This window comes from Rhinopithecus roxellana, chromosome 6, assembly GCF_007565055.1.
Source record: "Rhinopithecus roxellana isolate Shanxi Qingling chromosome 6, ASM756505v1, whole genome shotgun sequence".
NCBI lineage: Eukaryota > Metazoa > Chordata > Mammalia > Primates > Cercopithecidae > Rhinopithecus > Rhinopithecus roxellana.
The window spans coordinates 85952639-85975533 of NC_044554.1; the positions used below are offsets into that span (position 1 = coordinate 85952639).

At 38.7% G+C, this 22895-nt stretch overlaps 1 protein-coding gene and 1 non-coding gene across 2 annotated transcripts; one reads left to right on the plus strand and one right to left on the minus strand.

Moving 5' to 3' along the window:
- The first annotated feature begins 6971 nt into the window (after window positions 1-6971).
- Window positions 6972-7075, plus strand: LOC115898406. The gene has a single exon (XR_004058145.1). It is a non-coding gene; the product is annotated as a U6 spliceosomal RNA (small nuclear RNA).
- An 8635-nt stretch (window positions 7076-15710) lies between these two features.
- On the minus strand, window positions 15711-22895 carry FIGNL1 (fidgetin like 1). Its single transcript, XM_030933085.1, is given in 4 exon segments — window positions 15711-19353; window positions 19355-19451; window positions 20366-20474; window positions 22789-22895. Coding segments are annotated over 2 exon segments (2025 nt in total). The 5' UTR covers window positions 19442-19451; window positions 20366-20474; window positions 22789-22895; the 3' UTR covers window positions 15711-17415.

The following is a 22895-nucleotide window of genomic DNA, read 5'->3' on the forward strand; positions in this document are numbered from 1 at the left end:
TGAAGCCAGAGCTTCTCACACTATAACATGCACTGGAATTACCAGGGGGATCTTGTTAACATGCAGATCCTTGAGGCAGTGGGCCTGGGCTGGGTCTCCTACACAGGGAACATGAAGAAGAGACAAGGAACACAGAGATTAAGTTCTAGTACTTTTTAGAGCCAGTTTGGGGTGTTTTATTTTTTGACCCTGGGCCTGTACAAAATTTTATGGTTACCTCAGAAAATGTGTTTTCGTTTCTTATGCAAAGTTATCTTTGTTCATTTATTTTCTCCTGTTTAAAGTTAATAACTAATCTTAAGCTGATAACACCATTTATCATGTTACCAGGGAAGATTTGTCCTTGCTTTTAAAAAGAAATGTCGTATTTTCTCTAGAACATTATATAGTTCCTACTATGTTTACATAAATTAGCAATTTAATTAAATAAAGGAAATACTATATTGGATTCCTCATTTCTGAAACTAGATATCTATGACTTGATTCCTAAATTTGGGTATAATTTTAGGAGATCCTAAGTAATAAAGTCTATTGCACAGGCTGCAAGAAAGATAAACCTGCCTCAGTACCACTGCCAATAAACTAAAACTTGCCAGGTTAGAAGGTATCACAGCCTTGGCAGGGTACTCAGACTGGGCTCATCACCACTGACATCACTGCCCTGTTGTCCGGCCGTGATCCCAGGTGAGGATCTCTCTGTTCAGTCTCCCAAACTTATTTTATGTTGAATGAAATAACCAACTCTACCATGTCAAACGAGACTCACTTGAGCAAAAATGAATTTGTGAACTCCATTCAGTGGCGAGCAACTTGACTGCTTAGGCAATGTCTGACACAAAAAGGTGGTCAATAAATAATGCAGTGGAATTGAAAAAGAGACTCAGAGAGAGGCTTTGAAATTAAGGCTCGACTAGGATTAAGTTTTTCCAAAGTACTAAAATGGCTTAGGAAAAATATTTTTTTCATTTCTATGTGTACAATTCTAAAGTGGATATTATGTGCATTTTCCACTCTAATTTAGACCAGTTGAAAGGAATAAATAATGAAGTGCTGACATATTTATTTTGCATCTACTAAGCTTATCCATTAAAATAGATTTATCTGCACCATTTCCCTTAAATTGCAATCATGCCCTGGTTTTACAGCAATTTTCTGTATTTTGTGAAATTATGCCTCCAGATGCTTGTCATGCACTTGGGAGTTGCATTGTTCCACCAGGTCAGAAGCACGTATATAGTCATGGTATTTCTTCCAGATGTGAGAGCTCAACATTCTCTGCATCCCAAACTCCGATAAAATAAGAATTTATCCACTTCTGTGGTCACAGATGTAATGTTATGCATATATGTTGCTTGCTCAAAGATTCCTTTGTAAAATGGGTTTCCAAACGTTTGGTTTCTTAACATGCAGATGAAATCTGTATTTGCCTCGCAACTACTTTTTAAAGCAATTTCAATAGGTTTGCTCAATTTGGAGTAGGATGAATGACTATTTGCTAAGGATTCTGATTCTGAGGGGTTTACTTCTAAATACAATCTTATATGTGTGTAAAACATGGAGACTTTCAACGTGTTTTTTAAAGATTCATTTTCTGTTTGGTCATTGTCTTTTCAGCCCCATTTCCTAAATGCAATATATGATGTTTTCTGAGAGGAATTCGTAATAGGGATTTTCAATTCTTACCACTTGCCTCTCCAAACAAACCTAATGGTGCCGGTTGAAAAAAAAAATAGTTTAATTATTTAAGAAAGCTATTTTCAATACTTTAAAAATATTTCATTGCGTTTTTTAGATTATAAAAGAGTAGATTGTCATTGTAAACAAAACCACCATAGTGTGTGTGTGAGTGAAGTCAAATACGGAAAACTTCCTCCCTCCCACAACACCTACCTCCAGAGAGGCAAACACTCTTAACTGTCATCGTATGCCCTTCTGAATCTTTTTCGCATTCCTTTACTTACATATATAAGTACATGAACTATGTGCAGCTTGCTTTTTTCATTGAATTATAGAACTTGGAGCTCTTTCCCTACCAGTGCACATACATTGACTTGATTTTTAAAACCCACTGCACAGACCAGAGAACAGATTCAGCTATCTTCCATTGATGGATATTTAAGCCATCTAGTATTTACATATTAAAGTGTCTCAGTGAACTTATTTATGTAGTATAGATTCCTAGAAGTGGAATCACTTTTGGCAGATATTACCAGATTCCTTTCCAAAAAGGCTAGGTTTATCCACACTCCACAACAGTGGATGCCAGGATCCTACTCTCCAAATATTTGCCAACACTGGGTAATGTCACTATTTCCAAATGTTATGCTAATAATTTAATAATTTTTAAATTTTAAATTTACATTTTTATACTTCCAGTTTGTGACTGGACTGGTATCTTCTTTAAATTTATGTTTGGATGCTTTTAGCTCAATGTGTACATGTTTATGATGGATGTAAAGGCAAAAATTTCTTTTTTCTTTTTTTTTTTTTTTTTTTTGAGACAGAGTCTCGCTCTGTCACTCAGGCTGGAGTACAGTGGCTGGATCTCAGCTCACTGCAAGCTCTGCCTCCCGGGTTTACACCATTCTCCTGCCTCAGCCTCCCGAGTAGCTGGGACTACAGGCGCCTGCCACCTCGCCCGGCTAGTTTTTTGTGTTTTTTAGTAGAGACGGGGTTTCACCATGTTAGCCAGGATGGTCTCGATCTCCTGACCTCGTGATCCGCCCGTCTTGGCCTCCCAAAGTGCTGGGATTACAGGCTTGAGCCACCGCGCCCGGCTGCAAAAACTTCTTAACAGTATAAAATATTTTTCTTTATCCAGTTTATTGCTTTTTACCTTGATTCCTCCTTTTTCTGGTATTAATAGCCCTGTTCCTGATCTTTGTTAGCACTTTCCTGTTTATATTTCTATTCCTTTATTTTCAATATTTCTATTTTCTTTTATAAAGATAATGTAATTAAACTTTACCTTTTTACCTAATCTAGGAGGCTTTGCTTATTAATCAAGGAAGTTTTTGCATTTGTTGTGAATCCTGAAATGTTTGCTCTTTTACCTGACGTCTTATTTAAAATTTTCTATTTCTCCACATCCTCTCCAGCACCTGTTGTTTCCTATGATTACACACCTTCCATATCATGCTTAAACATGGATCTTAGGATAATATATCATACTTTTTGAAACACTTTTTAAACCGAGGATTATTTTGCTAAGAAGGTCACAGATTCTTCTATTTATTTATTTATTTATTTATTTATTTATTATTATTTTTTTTTGAGACGGAGTCTGGCTCTGTCGCCCAGGCTGGAGTGCAGTGGCGCGATCTCGGCTCACTGCAAGCTCCGCCTCCCGGGTTCACGTCATTCTCCTGTCTCAGCCTCCTGAGTACCTGGGACTACAGGCGTCCGCCACCGCGCCCGGCTAATTTTTTTTGTATTTTTAGTAGAGACGGGGTTTCACCGTAGTCTCGATCTCCTGACCTCGTGATCCGCCCGCCTCGGCCTCCCAAAGTGCTGGGATTACAGGCGTGAGCCACCGCGCCCAGCCTAGATTCTTCTTATCCTAATGCTTTTGTCAGTATTTGTATTGAAAATTATAATCAGTTTGATAACTTGATAACTGCAGTGATGCAAAATTATTCCAAACTAATGCTAATACAGAGGTAATGTTCAAAAAGTAATCACCTTAAATACCTCTTGCCCGTAATACTACTGTGTACTCATAAAGACGGAATTTTATATATATATATATTTACATATATATATTTCTGTCAGAAACTCTGTTCTTTATCAAAATAGTTATTTTATATCATGTGCCAACTGTAAAGCCTCATGTAATTTTTTAGAAAAATGGCAAAACTGGCTAGGTCTTCCCAAAAGTTGAATCTTTTCTATGTGAAATGACTGGATGGTTATTTGGGAAAAAACCTCAAGGCTAAATGCCATCTGTTACATTCAGGCAACATAATGTTTGCAAAAATTTCCAACTTTGGAGAGGTACAATTTTGATTTAATCAATAGTCACCTGCAGAGTAAAATGTAAGAATACTGTAAAGAAAATAGAAGAATACTGTACTTAGTTAAAAATTGGCACAATAAATCGATAAGATAGAAGCATTTATATGAATGTGGAAATATTTTCCCCATAACTTAAGCCAAGACCATAATATGCAATTGGACTTCACCCTGCAGATGTACTTCTGCCTTGTGAAGATATGTTTTATGTGAAGCAGTATTTGTAATGATAATTGCAATTACCTAACATTCTCTACATTACATAAATGATCATATAGTTAATTGTCTAATAGAACTCTTCTCTACCTGAGAGGCATTTTCAAAAATGTTCTTTTGAATAGTGTAGAGTTTCTAAAGAGTGGAAAATAAATCATAAAATGATGATATAATGAATTAAAGTCTTAGAAGAATGCATAAGTAAACCAGTGATGCTATTACATTGTTTCAAATACCATTTCGTCATTTGTTCATTCACAAAACATATATTTTGGCAATTATTTTGTAGGGGTAGATAGTCTATAATGTCAGAGATGTAAAAATACATGAACACTTTTTATTTTAAAATGGGAGGAAAAATCCTCACTAAATAAAACTTTTTCATGGTAGAATAATACACTATGCTACACTTTAAGCAGTTTCAAAATATAAAGGAAATAAAATGTTGTAGCACAAGAACTGAGCATATTGAAACTAGGCTGAAATTTAAGATACTACTTTACATTAGTTCCTATGCGTGTGGCACAATACTCTGGTTATTTTCTCCACTTGTGTGATTCTTGAAGTTGTAAGCAGTTTCTAAATATTACTAATTGCTAATGTTACAATTTCAGTAATTATATTTTATTTATTAGGTTCCCTTACTAGTTAACATGAAAATGTTTTCCTTTTTATTGGCATTTTGGCTTACTTTAGTAGGACTACTCATCATGACAAAAGCATAGATGTCAGCTCTGCAGCTCACTGCTACTGTTTGCTTCAACAAGTCAGGAGAAGTGACATGGCAGAAAGTGACTCTGAGTGATGACATTCTTGTTGGTAATAGGTTGGCTCCCATGTATGCTGCTTCGGCTTTGATCTCTGAAACCTTTCGTTTCTTACAAAAAACTTGAGATGTCTACTAGCCTGTGGAAATTTCAATCTTTCTACCAAATATTGTCAGAATTATCTTTAAATGATTTAAATGTCAAGCTCACTCTATTTGTTGGATTATTTTGCAATAAAAAAAATTTTCTCTTTATTAAGCTTTTATTAGTTTCTCTTCACCTTTAAACATTTTTCTCTCAATTTCACTAAATTGGGTTTCCTTTGTTTTTATTTTTTCTCTTATGATTTGGAAGTTTCATATCCCATTTCTGATCTGTGTCCCATTTCTATTTTACTACAGTTACACTTACAATTTAGACATAAACAAATACACATATATATATTTTGTTTTGATCTTATGATACACACAAATTTAAATATATGCATATTCACGTTACATGTTTAGTTAGATGTTTTAGCAATACTGATTGAATACTAATTTTTTATTTAAATGAAAGTGAGCATGTAAAATAGCTGATGATCATTTATTAATACAAAGTCATCTATCTACCTCGAGTATTAAACAAGCATAACATAAACAGTAAATTAAAAGGCAATGTTAGAAACACATTATTTTGTGAGTTTCAAATCTCAGTATCAACAACTTTAAGGACATTTTTCAATAAAAACATGTATCAATAATAGCACTATTCCAAGTTTTCGATTTTTATATAGCCTTATGTTCTTTTGCTCTTCAATATGTAGTACTTTTAAATTATTTATAACTATTAATAAATTACTTTTCAAACTTTTCCTCTGAAAATAATTTTATGGTATAGTTTGCACCACATGAGTTTAGATAACAGAATGAGCCTGGACTGCAGCAAAATGCCTAACAATGAAGGCTGAGAGTTTTTAAAGATCAGTATCCAAATCTGTGGCAATGTTGGGGTAACAGGACGTGAGGCTCTTAAAGAGCAGAAGCCAGTCTGTTTCTGTGAAGCACCAGATCCTCAACTTTTACCTTAAAGGTATAAAAATTAAATTATTTTGCAGTTCAAAAGGCTGCCTGCAGATGTACAGCACAGAGTTGAAAGGGAAACAGCCTTAATTATAGACATGGTCACAGATGCTATGCTGGTCTAGATCTGCCCTGTCCAACATGGTGGCCTCTGGTCTTACGTGACTGAGCACTTGAACTTCGTTGAGGTGGAACTGAGATGTGCTTTAAATGCAAAATATATACCGGATTTCAAAGACTCAATACGAAGAAGAATAATTTCTATATAAAGTATCTCATAAACAATTCTTATATTGATTACATGTTGAAATAGGATATTGATTTCACCTGGTTCCTTTTACTATTTTAATGTGGCTACCAGAAGGTTTAAAATTTCATATGTGGTTCTCATTATTCAGAGGTAATGTGTTAATTATCATTTTCTTGGAGTTCTAATAATTGTCTTGACAACACCTGTGACAGTCCCAGGTCTGTCTAGTTTAATTCAGTCCAAAGGATTTCAGCAGTAATTTGCTGAAAACAGGAGAGAGTATCCTCTTTAATGAGACAAATGTCTACTGAAGTCACTTTCATGGCAAAATGATAGCTGCCTTTTTTTGATTTAGTTATTATCATATGTTCCAACTTCATGACAGGGCTCAGTAATGGCAGTAGTGGCTGAATTTCTGAGTCTGGATTTACTTTGTTTTTGCACCATATTATTCCTGTTTTCTAAATACTCAGAGCCCTTGTAGCTGATAAATTACACTAAACTACTCCTGTGCTCCATAGATATATTACTCTAAAATCCTGACTTCTTATCGTTATTGTTGTCCTCTATGAAGAGTAACATCCGAGCCTCCTGACAATGTCATCCTTTTAGGAAAAAATGTGATCTTACTGTTTGTTTTTTCACTGTTCTAAAAGATTAGCGGATGTGCTCACTTTGGCAGTACATATACTAAAATTGGAATGATACAGAGATTAGCATGGCCTCTGAGCAAGGATGACATGCAAATTCATGAAGTATTCCATATAAAAATACTTTAAAATAAAAAAATAAATTTTAAAAATATTAGTGGATAAAGCACATGGCTTGAGTAGGCTTTCCTGCAATGTCCTCACCCCATGGTCTTCTGACTGCCTTGTGCCCTTGCCAGTTATGTGGCCAGAGCCTGACCCACCCCAACGCACCCCACAGGGCTTCACTTCAAACACCTTGTGCCTTCCACGGGCCCCACCTGTCAGTCTTAATGCCCCGGTCCTAAGCCTGAACCTACATACTTTCTCTCAACATCAAGACTTACCTGAATATATGCCGAACTCCCTCAAACAAAACATAACACAATAAAATATGAGCAGCTGCTTTATTCTTATCTTTTATTCCCGTTTGATGAAATCTTCCAGAATTTTAGTTTTGGATTTTTGTAATGTGATGTTTTTATTTCAGAAAATCATTTTAACAGTTGTATTAAACTGTACAACTACATTGTCAAAAATTATTTAGTCACAAGGTTTGCTGGTTCCTTTGCTCATGGTGGCTTGGCATGTACTATAGCTTTCCTTTTGCTGACTTCCTTATCCTGATTCATTTTTCATTTGCCTAAGGCATCCTTCAGGGGCCTTTTCCTCTTCCCCAGAAAGAATATGTGACAATTTGGGGATCCACTGTATCTAAACAAGAATTTACTGTAGTCACCCATTTGACATCTTAGATCTACAATTCTAATCTCAAAATTATTTGCCCCCAGAACTTTGTGAGCACTGTTTCATTATTACTTTCTTTTTAGAGACAGGGTCTCACTCTGTCACCCAAGCTGGAATGCAGTGGTGCAATCATGACTCACTGCAGCCTTGAACTCCTAGGCTCAAGCGATTCTCTTACCTCAGCCTCCCGAGTCACTGGGATTACAGGCATATGCCACCATACTCAGCTAATTTTTTTTTTTTTTTTTTTTTTTTTTTTTGTAGAGATAGGGGTCTCACTATGTTGCCCAGGCTGGTCTCAAACTCCTGGCCTTTAGTGATCCTCTTGCCTCAGCCTCCCAAAGTGTTGGGATTACAGGTGTGAGCCACTGTGCTCAGCACCATTACTTTCCAGCATTTAATGTTATTTGACACTTTAGTTGACACTCTGATTCTTAGTCTTTTACAGATTGCCCATTTGGTTGTGCTCTCTTGCTCTCTTTCCCCAGAGACTTTACCAAGGTATGTCTCGGTCCATCCCCAATTCTTGCTTAACACTGTTTAGAGAAAACTTCCTCTAACTGCATTTTCCTCTACTCCCACATAACAATTGTCAACACAGAAGACTTCTGTGATCAAATGTGGGTTTTTTTCCCATACACCCATCAGTAGACACCAGCCGCATGTCCTCTAATTCAATTCCAACACTATTTACCTAGAGATGGTGTCAGGTCCCACAGGCTGAGGGGTCAGTCCCCAAGACTGCCCCTCCATACCAGCCGCCAAGTCTGGGCCTTCAGAACTTCTGACCAACCAGCTTCAAGTTAAGGTTCCCATGACCCCTTCTTTCAGCTCACACAACTCAGAAAAACACTTAGTTCACCAGTTTATTGCTCTATACTGGAAAAAATACAGATGAAGAAACACTAGGGGGAAGTGTAGGGGAAGGGGCTTGGAGCTTCCACACCCTCCCTGGGCGCACCACTCTCCAGGAACCTCCACATGTTCAGCTATTGGGAAGCTCTCTGAACCCTTTCCTCTTGAGGTATTATGAGAGTCTTAAGACCCACAATCAGAAAGGTGGGAGAACATGAGAGTGGAAGGAGGGCAGAACACCAGAGGTCAACCTGAGACCTAACACATCCAACATTATAATAAGAATATATAAGGGCTGTGGGAGTTATAAGCCAAAGAATCCTGGATAAAAAACCTATATATATATAGATAGATAGATAACCACACACTCAGTAGATGTTTTTGATATGAACTATGTATTTCACTCAGAATTATCTGCTCTGCTCTTAATAATGTAATTATCATCTACCTCTCTCCTTTTTACTTCTATAGATTCCCCATTATATGGCTATTAATTTCCTGGAATCTGTCATACTAGTTAACTCCTCACTCTAGGTCTGTCTGCTGAAGATTGCAAAATAATTTCACAGCTTATTCTTCCTTTTAACTATCTTGTTTCAGCCCTTTCCATTTTAAAAAATTCAGTTCTTCCGCTAAGATTTTTATTTTAACCATTAGAATTCTTCCGTTTCCTGGGCCTTTATTTCATAGCTGTGATAAGATTCTGAAGCAGGCTCCATGATCCCTACTTCCTGGTAGTTATCATTTTTAATACATTTTAATACTTCCCCTAAGAGTGGGAAGGACCTGTGTCTTGCTCCCACCCTACAGAATATAGAAAGGTGACAAAGTGTTGCCTGTGTGATTATATTACAGAAGATAATAACATCTATGCTGCTGGAAAGGCTCTCTCCCCTGCCAGCCTTGAGGAAGCAATCAGCCATGTTGGAATGCCTACATGGCAAGCAACTGAGGGCAACCTTCAGCCAACAGATGGCAAGAACTGAGGCCCTCTGTCCAGCCATCCGTAAGGAACTGAATGTTGCCCAACCACCGCTTGAGCTGAGAAGTGGATCCTTCCCCAACAAGCCTCAGATGAGACCACAGCACTGACCAACACAACACCTTCATTGCAGCCCTGTGGGCCCCTGAAGCAGAGGACCCAGCTAAGCCTGATCCACAGACACTACAAGGTCATTAATGTGTGTTGTTTAAAGTCACTAAGTTTGTGGTGATATTGTTATGCAACAATATACTAATACAATAGCTGCCTATTTTAATTTGGTGGCTATCATGTCTTCTGGGATCAAGACTTTCTAAAGCTCTAGTCTCCTGAACCAATGGTTTTCTTTGATGGGAATCACTCTGCTTCTTCTCTGGGTGCCTCTCATGATGTTGGGTTTTTCAGAAGTCTCATGAATCTTACATGGTTGTGAAGTGCACAGTCCCTAGCTGTAAAGAACTTTCTAACGGGTGTGATATAGGATTAGAGACAAAGACAGTAAGCATAAGTATTTTCAGTTAGTAACACCAATAAAAAATGTAGGACAATATGATAGTGATGGCAAGCATGTGTTGCAAGTTAGTGGAGGCTATCTCACAGTGGTCAAAGGCCTTGCTGGGAGAAATCATATTTTACTAACTTGAAGAAGCAGCTGTAAGAGCTTTCCACACTCAAAGAACAGACAGTGTAATGTTCCCTACCCCACATTGCTGCTATAACAAACTATCATAAACTTAGAGCTTAGAACCACACCACTATGACCCCACAGTTCTGTACATCAGAAGTCTGGGAGTCTCTACAAGTTTCTCTGCTCTGGGTCCCATAAGACTGAAATCAAGGCGTCAGCCGGTCTGGATTCTCAACTGGAATCTCTGGGTGAGGCTTCCTGGCTCATTTAGGTTGCTGGCAGAATTCCCTTCTATGCAGTTGTAGGACTGACACCTCTGGTTTTTGTTGGCTATTGTCTGGAGGCTCCTGTCAGCTCCTAGAGACTTCTCTCCAGCCCTTGCACATGGGCTCCTGCTTCACGGAGCTGCAACTTCAGAGAAAATCCTTTTCATGCTTGGAATCTTGGACGTCCTCTCTGCCACATCTTTCTTCTGCCTCTTCAGCCCTCCTCTTCTCTAATCAGTCAGAGAACATTCTCTGCTTTTAAGGACTTATGAAATTAGATTGGCCCTACACAAATAATTCAAGATAACCTCCCTATCTGAAGGCCTGTAACTGCATTACCTCTGCAAAGTCCCTTCCCAGCAGTGCCTAGATTTGACTGAATACGCAGGGGATGGGTCTCTTGGAGGAACATCTTCAGAATTGTGCCTACCACACTTCCTATATGAGAAGCATGTTTGTTGCACCTTAAGATCCAGTGGGATGAAGCAAAGTAAGGAGAGTGAAGAGAAATGATATTTGGTTCTAGGAAGGAATCTGGATTTTATTTTCATTTAGATGGGAATCTATTGGAAGATTTTTACAAGGGGAGGTAATGTTAAGTTATACTTTAAAAGTGATCAGTATGCTGACAGGGGAAAGCTTCCTTAGCAATTGTCTTTCATACTGCCCAGCTGTGGATAGAGATGTGTTAAACTGTGGCGTCAGCATGACCTCCTCTATGTCTTGACATAAGCCTGCATATGTCAGTGGCAAGGATACAGAGAAACTGTAGGAAGTGGGGGTCAACCCTTAAAAAAATGTGGAAGTAGGTAAAAAGTTACCGAGACAGGAGTTAGTCACATCAAGAAGTTCCACTGCTTCATCAAATACTTGTGCTTCTGTCTAACGTGGCAACCAAGTACCTGCCACCCTGACTCACTTCTCAGGCTGCAGGGCAAACAAAAGCCAGGCGACTGTAAATGACTCCCCCTGATTTAGGGAACTCCACTTCCCAGTGGCTCCATAAGAAACAGTGGGGCATGAGCTCTGCAAGGCTTGTCTTGGCAATCCTATCAGATACCAGACCACTGGCCCACAGCCTATTTTGCTGCCTAAGCTAGGGGTACAGCCCAGGCACTGCTGAAATAACCAATCTCAGCTGGCGTTTTCACAGCCATTATTTAGCTCAGGGATTCCAACAACCCAATACCATTTCCCTTGTGACTTCCAGAAACACCTGTCATATTTGAAAATGGTAACCTTTGGCCGGGCGCGGTGGCTCAAGCCTGTAATCCCAGCACTTTGGGAGGCCCAGACGGGCGGATCACGAGGTCAGGAGATCGAGACCATCCTGGCTAACACGGTGAAACCCCGTCTCTACTAAAAAAACTAGCCGGGCGAGGTGGCGGGCGCCTGTAATCCCAGCCACTTGGGAGGCTGAGGCAGGAGAATGGCGTGAACCCGGGAGGCGGAGCTTGCAGTGAGCTGAGATCCGGCCACTGCACTCCAGCCTGGGCGACAGAGCGAGACTCCGTCTCAAAAAAAAAAAAAAAAAGAAAAAAAAGAAAATGGTAAACTTGTCTCTTTTCCAACATCACACTGGATTTATTCTTAGTGTGTATTTTTTTATTTTTTTCATTTCAATTAAAATTTTGCACATACGGGCAGGAAAGGTAAATTTGTGGCTTAGGCCACTATTTTAAATGAAAAGTTTGATACTATACCTTTTCTTATTAAGCTAATATATTCTTCGAGGGGAAAAAAAATGCTGGGGTAGTTTTTTCCTAGAAGCCTTTTAAGGGAAAGTTGAGCTGCATGCATTTCTTGGATACAAAGGTAAGGTGCAACTCTGACACTAAAGCATGGGACTACCAAGTGGATGGCTCCCTCTCTGGGACTGCATGGCTTCATCACACCTGGGGATGAGAACCGGGGCCTGACAGTCCAGGACAGTGGTTGAAGGTGAGCAAAGGAGGAGACAAGGCCTCTGTTCTGGACTCACTGACTGCACAGGTTGTTGTAGTATGGGAGTGCTTGCCCTGGCCATATCTGAGGAACCTGGGACTTAGCTACGTTTTCCCTGCCATCTCTACATTTCTGAGCAGAAATGGATTGAGAGAGCTCTAATAGCTGGGCTTCACTGCCCATGGCAGGCCCTGCTGGTCAGCAGGCACACCACTGCTTGTTGAGATGCCTGAGCCCAGCTGTCACAAAACACCAATGGCCCAAGTGTCCTTAACCACAGCATATTGCCTTTATAAAATGCCACCTTATATGGACTTCCTTTTCCCCTTTTCTTAAGTGGTTTATTATATATTAAGTGGACCATTATGCTGACTTAACTCCTTAATAAAGCCCTCTCTTCATGTTTTCCCATTGTTTTTATAATGAGCCAAATTAGTAATAAAGTTAGCCCTTACCTGACTATACTTTGTTTTGTGCCTCCCAGTACCCAGCACCTGATAGCCTAGAAGCAATTCTCAAATTCATATTTTGGTAAGTGACAACAGAAATATGGATGTGTCATTAAGGATTGTCCAGTACAATTTCCTTTTATCACTAAAAAAATAGATCTTAGGGAGTTTGTACAAACTGTCTAAGGTTAGAATCACTGGCAGTTTTCTAACGTCCATTTTAATGCTCTTTCCATTATAAACTGTGTTGTAAAAGTATTTTTTAAAGGCAAGAGTTAAAAGTGGTGACTGCATCTTATCTATTCTCCCAAGACTCCCTCCATTCACCCAGACTGCTGGGCCAAACCTTCAAGATGGTCCCACCTGCTTAAACTGTTTAAAATGTGCTCCCTCACCACCAACTCCCGAACTGAGGACAAGAACTAGGAATATAAGAAGGGAGTTAAAAGACGTTATCTTTATCCAACCTGTCCTCTGCCATGGACCTTGATAGAATCCTTTCTTTTATTCAGATCCCTAAAGGTGGGCTGTAAAGTGTCCCTTAAAAAAAAAAAAAAAACACTGGGGAATAACAATGGAGACCAATAAATAACATACAAGCATGAGCAGAGAAAAATAATAATCTGGGACAGATCTTTAAAAAAGTTCTAAAGTGTAGAAAAGGAGAAACATAACTAAGAGATATTTCTCTGGAATTAGAATTTTTCCACAAAACTAAAGATAGATGGCATATGATGTCTAATAATATGATGCAAATACCACAAACATTAAGCAGAATGAGCTAGGACAACCACACAAAATAGTTGAAAAGATCCTTCACAGCAACAAGAGCAAAATCAAGGCAGATTCAAAGAAGATGCACAATCATAAAGCATGAACCAGGCCTTTTAAATCTGTCTTTTACTATTTAATCGTCACTCTCCAACAAGACAGATATAAACTATACGCACTTTAGAATTGAGATTGAATAATTAAGTAACCAACAGTCACCAGTAAATGACAGAGCCAGAATTCAACAGGTCTATTTGGCTCCACAGTCCACGATCTTTAGAATATGATTCCATCAAGACCAGCTTGTCAATATGAAAGCCAGACCTAAGAAATGTTTTAGAAATGAGAAAATGAGTTAAAATTTCAGAAAAATTAGAAATTTACCACAGAATGAATACGTATCAAAAGGATCATATATTAGATGTATAATAAAAAGATATAAGAAGGCCTGAAATTATAAATTAGAATTACCATATTCATATCAAAATTGTTAAGCATTAATAACATAACCAAGTGACATGTTTGGTAAAATGAGTATTTCTACTAAGGGAATGTAATTTTTAAAGACATTAAATATCAGGCTAGCATTCATGTTTCTGAAGCAATGGCTAAAGACAGGGCAGTGCCACACTCAAGAGAATTTAATCCAAGATTATTACAATCACTGAAGACAATCATATGTGGTAAGAGTACGAAATCTTAAAGTTTCAGTAAGCTTCCTACCCAGCTGCTTCAGAAACACTCAAAATCACAAAGTGTTGAGACAAAGAATTCTTCTCTGTGGTATACCGTAGAAACAACAGCTCAAATTTTCTTTCCAGCTTTAAAATATCCTGACTATTCCTTCCAGGTTAAGATTCTCATTTAACAGAATAGTAGACCTTAATTCAGGAAGGGCCATTTCTTGAGCTAACCAGAGATATAGGCTCTGCTAATCCAAGATGAGCTAAACCAACTAGACTTTCTCTCCTTGTCACAATTTCTAAACTCCATAGAAAGAAGTGGCCCTGTGGTTGGTGGTCAAGGGAGCTTAAAGTCAGGGCTGGCAGAAGCTGTAACTGAAAAAAACTGATAATAAATATTAAGACCAAATTATAGAGCTAAATAAAACATTAACAGCTAGAGGGCAAATGCTGACAAATCTAAATAGTTACAGTAATTGTAAGACCCAAGAAGGTGGGAGTGATCTGCAGGAAAGAAAAACTAGAGAATTCCTTGACATCAATACCAAAGAACCCAAGGTTATAGTGCTGTTTATATAAATAGAGATAAAGACAGTAATGAATATTGTGAAATGTTTTTGGATGTTAAAAGATATAACTAAGAACTGAAGACAAGAAGTTTAACATTCAAATTCTAATAAAAAAGGCCAGGCATGGTGGCTCACGCCTGTAATCCCAGCACTTCAGGAGGCTGAGATGGGTGGATCATTTGAGGCCAGGAGTTCGAGAGCAGCCTCGGCAACATGGTGAAACCCCATTTCTATTAAAAATACAAAAATTAGCTGGGCGTGGTGGTGCACACCTGTGGTCTCAGCTACAAGGGAGACTGAGGCACAAGAATCACTGGAACCCAGGAGGCAGAGGTTGCAGTGAGCCAAGATCACACCACTGCACTCCAGCCTAGGCAACACAGCGAGACTCTGTCTCAAAATAACCAAAACAAAACAAAAAATGAATTCTAATGAAAGACAATCACATATTACAAAGGGAAAAACTAAAAATTGCAACAACAATCTTTTAACATAAAAACAGAAGGCAAACCAAGGATAAAAATTTTAACTATACATACGCAAACTGTCCAAATTCAACAACTGTTTCAATTTGTCAGTTCAAATTGCACTGTTCACAAGAGAAAACATTAGAACTTAAATGTAACCTCCACGAGACCAAGGATATTTGTGTTGTTCATTGCTCTACCTTTAGTACCTTCAGTTTTTTGAATAAATGCAAAAAGAATGCCAACAAATACCAAAACTGCCTCCTGCCCAATGCTGCCACAGCTCTGACTCAGTGCAGATGGAGTTTTACAGAGGAACTACTTTTTCAAGAGGACAATTTAGAATGCAAGCCAAAAGCATTAAAAAGTGCATATTCTTTAATCCAAGAATTACTCAAGAAATTTATACATTTTTTAAAAAGATCACCAAATGCATCCCACATAGTTCCTTTACAATAAACAAAAGATAAACAACTTAGTGTCCTGTCCTATATGCACTCTACCAGATGACTCAATTATAGTCCATCCATCCATGGAATCCTAGACAATCATAAAAGGACATTTATGTCAACATGGAAAGTAAAGATACGCTTCAAAGAGCAGGCTACAAGAGAGAATACATTATACAATCCTACTGCTATATAAAACAAAACATCTGGAAAAATCTATGCTTAAATATTAATACTATGTCCTGCAAAGTGGTAGGGTAACAGTGATTTTTATTCTTTTTACTTATCTCTATTTTCTCATATTTCTGTAACGAACACGCTTCACTGTAATGAACATGTTTCATAAAACAAAATGGGTCTGTTATAAAAATCTGAAAACACTTATTTTTGAAAGAGAGCAGTATTACAGGCTGTAGTGTCAAATAAAATATTAACGTTAAATATCACACGCTTCCCTGAAAGTAAACAACATTCTTAATTAAGCTTTCAGTTCTCATCAACTCGTCAGCACCCATCAATTCATCATTTATATCCTGATGGGTGCAGCACACCAACATGGCACAAATATACATATGTAACAAACCTGCACATTATGCACATGTACCCTAGAACTTAAAGTATAATAATAAAAAAAAAAACAAAAAAACATAGAAAAGGAATTACAGATTCAAACATTTTGGATAACCAAAATTAAGCTCTTTAGAAAGTTACCACTGATAGAGCATTTTGACTTATTTCTAGCATATTAGCAATCAGAATGTGTAAACATATTATACAAAGCTGGGTATTCTGCATTGCTGCCTCATTATGCATTTTGATGTCATTAGTAGGTGTGTAAATGACAGACACAAATAAATGTGAATGGAAGTTACATAAATGCCTTCTGCAAATGCATATAAATTATGTACTGGTAATAATCAAATTTTGGTTATGATATTTAAAGATCTTTTTATGCTATACCTATTTTCATATTTCATCATGAAAATATATTGGCATTTAAAGAAAAAAAAAAAGCTTTCAGTTCTGTGAACATATCTCTAATACTAGATCACACCTTGCTATTTCTGAAAATGTTAGTCCCGATAAAAATTAACAACCAGAAAAGAGGAAACAAATTGGCTGAAGAAAGTAAAAATTGGCACTTTAGCTTTTCGTGAGATCTTAAATCTACTCAAATAACACTAAGCAATACTTTGTCCAAATGTAAACCATTATACTAGCCAACATTAAGAATTATGTGGCCATCAGACGGCATTTTCTTCAATAAAAGATGAATATTAATCAGATACAACTTTATATGCAATCTTCAAGTAAAAACAATTTGAGCTCACTTTTCATGTTATATAGCTTCAAGAGAAAGACTTCTTAGAAACAAAAGTTCATTCTCACTTTGTTCAGATAGGCTTACATATCAGGTAATCACTGGAGAGCAAAACTTACATTAACATACACTATGTCAATCAGTTATAAAATCTGAGCTATTATTTGAAGTACAGAATTCATTCAGAATATATTCTAAAAAACACAATTAACACATCCCCAACTTTCTATGCCAAAAAAAAAAAAAGACTGTACTACAGAGATGCCTTCTTTTGATTCTAAGAATCTCATTTACTTTCCACAACCAAAAGTTTTGTTCCAGTTTTCATAAAGCTCTAAATCTTTTGGAGAAACACTAGGTCGCACAGTTCTAAAAGCATTTTCAAAATCAATATAAGCTATTGGTCGAACTTGATCCGGTGTTATGGTAGCAATGTCAGCAGTTTGTAAACTGCGAATAGGACCAAGAGAAGCCTCTCTGCAAAGCTGTGTCATGTCTGCTCCTGAGAACCCATCAGACTGCTGTACAACCTGTTCGATTTCCTCCTCACTGAGGCAACACTGCTCTTTGGACATCAGATTAATTACTATCTGTTTCCTGGCTGAAGCTTCTGGGAGGGGAATATAAAGCCTTTTCACCAATCTTCTCCGGGCAGCCTCATCAATTTCTTGTGGCCGATTTGTTGCTCCTACCACTAGGATACGATCTTCAGAAGATGTTGTTGCTCCATCTAGCTGAACTAAAAATTCTGTTTTTATCCTTCTAGAAGATTCATGCTCACCATCTCCCCTTTGAGATAACAAGGAATCAATTTCATCAATAAATATCACAGCTGGTTGCTGACACCTTGCAACAGCAAACAATGCGCGGACCATTTTCTCCCCCTCACCTACCCATTTAGAAGTTAAGGATGAAGCAGAGATGCTAAAGAATGTTGCCCCAGACTGACTAGCAATGCACTTGCCAATTAGAGTTTTACCAGTCCCAGGAGGACCAAAGAGCAAAATTCCTTTAGGGGGTCCCCTTAAACCAGTAAAGATGTCTGGCCTCAACATGGGCCACACAACTATTTCCTTTATGGTGGCTTTAGCAAATTCTACTCCTGCAATATCTTCCCAATTTACTGGAGGTCCATGATCCATAATCTCATTCATAATAAGTTCAATCATCTTTGGCTCCAAGTTCTTCAGACGCTCATGGACTGGATGTGCTGGTTCTGTAGGCCCTGCCCCATAAGGCTTATACTGCGTTCCTCCATTCTGCTCTCCCCCATCTTGCTTGGGTATAGGAGGAACAAACTTTCCAAGTATTCCTCGGGATCTACTAGCTCCTAGAGACTTTTTTACACCACCATATGAAGACCCTGATGCACGCTGAGGTTGGTGGTACTTTTTTTGCTGATCTACCCATAATTGTTCTTTTGCCGTTTTAAATGTAGGCAGGCTGCTATCCTCCTTTGGGCCATTATCCTCTGTTTTACTACAAGCCTTATTTAGTATTGGATTGGAAAGTGCATCAATGGTGCCACAATCATAAAAAGACTTCCTTTGTGGACTCTCACAGGCAGCAGGAAAACAAGACTGATTAGATAAGAACATATTAAGTCCTGTGTTTCCTTTTGGAGAGCTCTGATTTTCCTTTTTGACATTTCCAAACAACGGTGTGACATGGAATTTTGCAGTGGCTGCGTCATGTACAGGTGCTGAGAATGTAGGACAAGTCTTAGCAGCGTTAGTCACCATAGGTGGCTGGGCACTCTGAAGGAGTTTCAAAGGATTGCTCTCTGGGAAGTCCTGGGTCCTATCTTGATCATGAGCTGAGTTAGGTAATGGGTCACTCTCTTGAGAACTACCACAAACACTAAATTTAGGAAGATCAAAGACAGTGGCCTCCTTATGGATTACCACTGATGCATGAGCAGGTTCCAACAGAGAGTCTTTGAATTTTTTGCCAGCTTGCATCATCTTCTGTACACTACTCATTTTGAAAACATTATTTATTGACAATCCAGACTGCCACTTGTCACTATCTGTTTGTTGAGATCCTGCCAAAGTTAAAATGTTTTCTGCATAATTATTCAAGCCAGATTCAACATTGTCAGAATCAATAATTGCAGAATATTTCTCTGCATATTTTTTGAACAGTTTGGTAGCACAGACCTGGGAAATCTCAGAGTTTGCCCATGCATACTGAATGCGTAATATCTGTGCACGGTATGCATCTGCCTTCCTGTCCTGTACATATGCCAGATGTAATTGCGAAGTAATTCTTCTGCCATTCACTCAGGTGCACAGATCTAGAGCTGGAGGTCTGCATTTTAGAGGTCCTATAACAAACAATAAAAATGAAAATCAGTATGAAGAAAACAAAGACATAATACTTTAAATATAGTTTTTAAACATCTGCTAATCTGAAGGAAGGGACACTGGACTTTGTATTTATAATGTAGATTTATAAGGACAGGTTATAAGAGAAATATCTAGTTAACTATAGATTGTAAGTATTCAAGACATATCAATACGAAGTCTTCAATACTAAAGACTTGATTAAATAATAATTTATGAGTTAAATTGTTTTACATAATTTTATCTGTAGGGAAAGCATTCATAAGGTTTAGATGAAAAGGATTTAAAATTAATCAGAAAAAGAAAAGCAATGTGGAAGAACAATGGAACTATAGATACATAAAGCAAAACAAATGAACAAGAGGTTTAAGTCTGAGCTGTAAAAGAAACTAGTTGAATGAGCTTAAGCGAACTTTTTACTATCACTGACGGTTCTTTAGTTTTCTTTTTTTTTCTTTTTTTTTTTTTTTTGAGACAGAGTCTCACTCTGTCACCCAAGCTGCTGGAGGGCAGTGGCATTATCTCAGCTCACTGCAACCTCTACCTCCCAGGTTCAAGTGATTCTCCTGCCCCAGCTTCCCAAGTAGCTGGGATTACAGACATCCGCCACCACGCCTGGCTAATTTTTATATTTTTAGTAGAGATGGGGTTTTGTCATATTAGTTAGTCTCGAACTTCTGACCTCAGGTAATCCACCCGCCTCGGCCTCCCAAAGTGCTGGGATTACAGGCGTGAGCCACCGCGCCCAGCTGGTTCTTCAGTTTTCTTATCTGCAAAGTGAGAGGAACCATTGGGACAATCAAATCAAATCATGAATACGAAAATAATCTGAAAACTATCATTATCCTTACCACACAAATGTAGAAACTGAGGCTGAGAGAGTTAAAGAACTTACTTGAGATCACACAGTCAGTTATGAACGGTACCAGAAATGGAACATGAGCAGTGTCAATCCAGGTACTATGCACTTCTCCATGTACACAATGCTCCTTGATGCTGCTATCCTAGGTCACAGATTGAACAGCATGGATCACAAATTTAAACTATGGCATATTTAAATGGCTTTAATAACTTATTCATGAATAAGTTCATCACCCTAAACAGAATGCCCTAGAATATCTGTTACAATAAATGAAATAAGAGAACAAGCTAGCCTGCTAGTAAAATGCTTTTACTTTAGATTTCTTCTGTCAAGTTATTCGCATAAGTTTCTTCACATTAAGTTACATTTAAACAGAACTGTAGATGTATCACATTGCTAGATATATAGAATGTACTTACATATCCACAAGAAAAATTTATGGAATTTTTTTTTGTTTCCTAACAGTATTTCAATTAAATGAAAACCAAGAAACCCTACTTAAGTCTCAAGTATTTGAAATTTTGCCTTTCAAATTACTTGTAAGTACAGCTTAATAAACAACAGGTTCTTTTAGTGCAACAGTCATGTTTAATACAGTTTTTATCTCCCATAATGCCTTACAAAGAATTTGTCACATTTTAAGTAGGTGTTCATAAAGTTTTATTTAAAAAAAATAAGAAAACTTAAGATCCAGAGATTTAAACACACTGTAATTTATTTAAAGCTGTAAAGCTAAATAAGCTAGAGTCAAAACTAGATCTGACCTCTCCTGCCAAGCAGTTCATCCTTTTTTTCACTATACCATTTTGATTTTAAACTCATTTATACAATACTGGAAATGAGAAACTGAAAGAAAGGTGACTGAGAAAACACTTGACACAAACTGGTTTTTTTTTTTTTTTTTTTTTTTTTAGACAGAGTCTCGCTCTGTCTCCCAGGCTGGAGTGCAGTGGCGCGATCTGGGCCCACTGCAAGCTCTGCCTTCCAGGTTCACGCCATTCTTCTGCCTCAGTCTCCCGAGTAGCTGGGACTACAGGCGCCCGCCACCTCGCCCGGCTAATTTTTTTGTATTTTTAGTAGAGACAGGGTTTCACCATGTTAGCCAGGATGGTCTCAATCTCCTGACCTCGTGATCCGCCCGCCTCAGCCTCCCAAAGTGCTGGGATTACAGGCGTGAGTCACCACGCCCGGCCGACACAAACTTTTACAATTAGTGTTATCATTCTCTTCCTCTCCATGGCTTCATTCCACTTTATCATCTGTTATCCTGAAATTTCTACCATTCCTCAGAGTTCTAGTCACTGTTCTCAGAATAAACCCCTTCTCCTTTCTATACTCACTTTTCCTTCAATATTCATCTTCCAAGTCTTATTTCTTCCTTTCAATTCAATCATTTAAATGACAAATATGGATAACGAAAAACTGGCCATCACTGATCAGCGACACAACCATTGTCTTGTTTACCATTTCCAAGACAATTTAACCTTTATGGCCTTTCCTAGATCTAAAAAGTGTGATTAATTAGCACTGTCATATGAACTGCATTTCAATCTTCTTTATTTTGCCAAAGTTCTGATTATTTTAATAATGTGATTAACTGTCTTCCTAACTAGATAGTTGGCTTCTGCAGGGAGGAATTGTTTTCCATTCCATTTACATTGTCTTAGTACCTAGAATACAGTGTCCTTTGGAATAACAGCTATAAAATACTGACGGAGTGCCTACTCAGTACCAAGCACTGTACAGGCCTTTCATAGGACTCTATTCTTGATGCAAAACAGAAGTTAAGAGCACAAGGTCTGGAGCCAGGCTGCCTGCGTTCAGATCCTGGCTCTATCAGCAGTGACTGCAGGAAAATCTCTTAATGTCTTTCTGTTACCTATAAAAGAAGCGCAGCAACATCACTGAGCTGACAAGGTATTTTACTTCTGCAAAGCACTAGACGGACGACTCAGCAGTTAGAAAATACTCTATAAAATACTGCTTCTTCCGATTCCTCACAATGACCCTTGAAAGGTATGAGCCCTTCTTTCTCATCACAGAGATTAAGAGCTTGCCTGGGTCACAGGGGAGCTGACTGACCCCCGCTGTGGGCGCCCAGAGCCCCGCTGGGCCGGGTAAATGCCTGCGGTAAGCGGCCCCGCCCCCGGACAGGCTCTGCCAAAGAAAGCCGTCCGCAGACCTGGCCCCGAGACTGCTGTCCACGCCGGGCCCCAGCTTCCTAATCCTGGATGAGTCTGGTTCTGGGCTAGCGGGTCAGCCACCCTCCCCTAAGACAGAAGCAAAAGGGCACAGCCACTGCCTGGCTCCCGCCTCCCACGGCCTCCCGCGAAGCCCCCGCCCCGCGACCCCCCAGCATTCCAGAGGCACACGCCCGCCTCTCCCCTACGCCCCAACCCTGATGCTCCACAGGAGTCAGCAGCGCCCCTGTCCCGCCTCCCGTCACCTCTTCCTACCTGCGGCCGGTCTGGAACGCCGGGGTCCTCCGAAAAGCGCGGGGACCTACGTGCGCCTGCGCGCTGCTGTCGCCCTTGGGCTGGCGCCGTACGTACGTGCGTGAGTG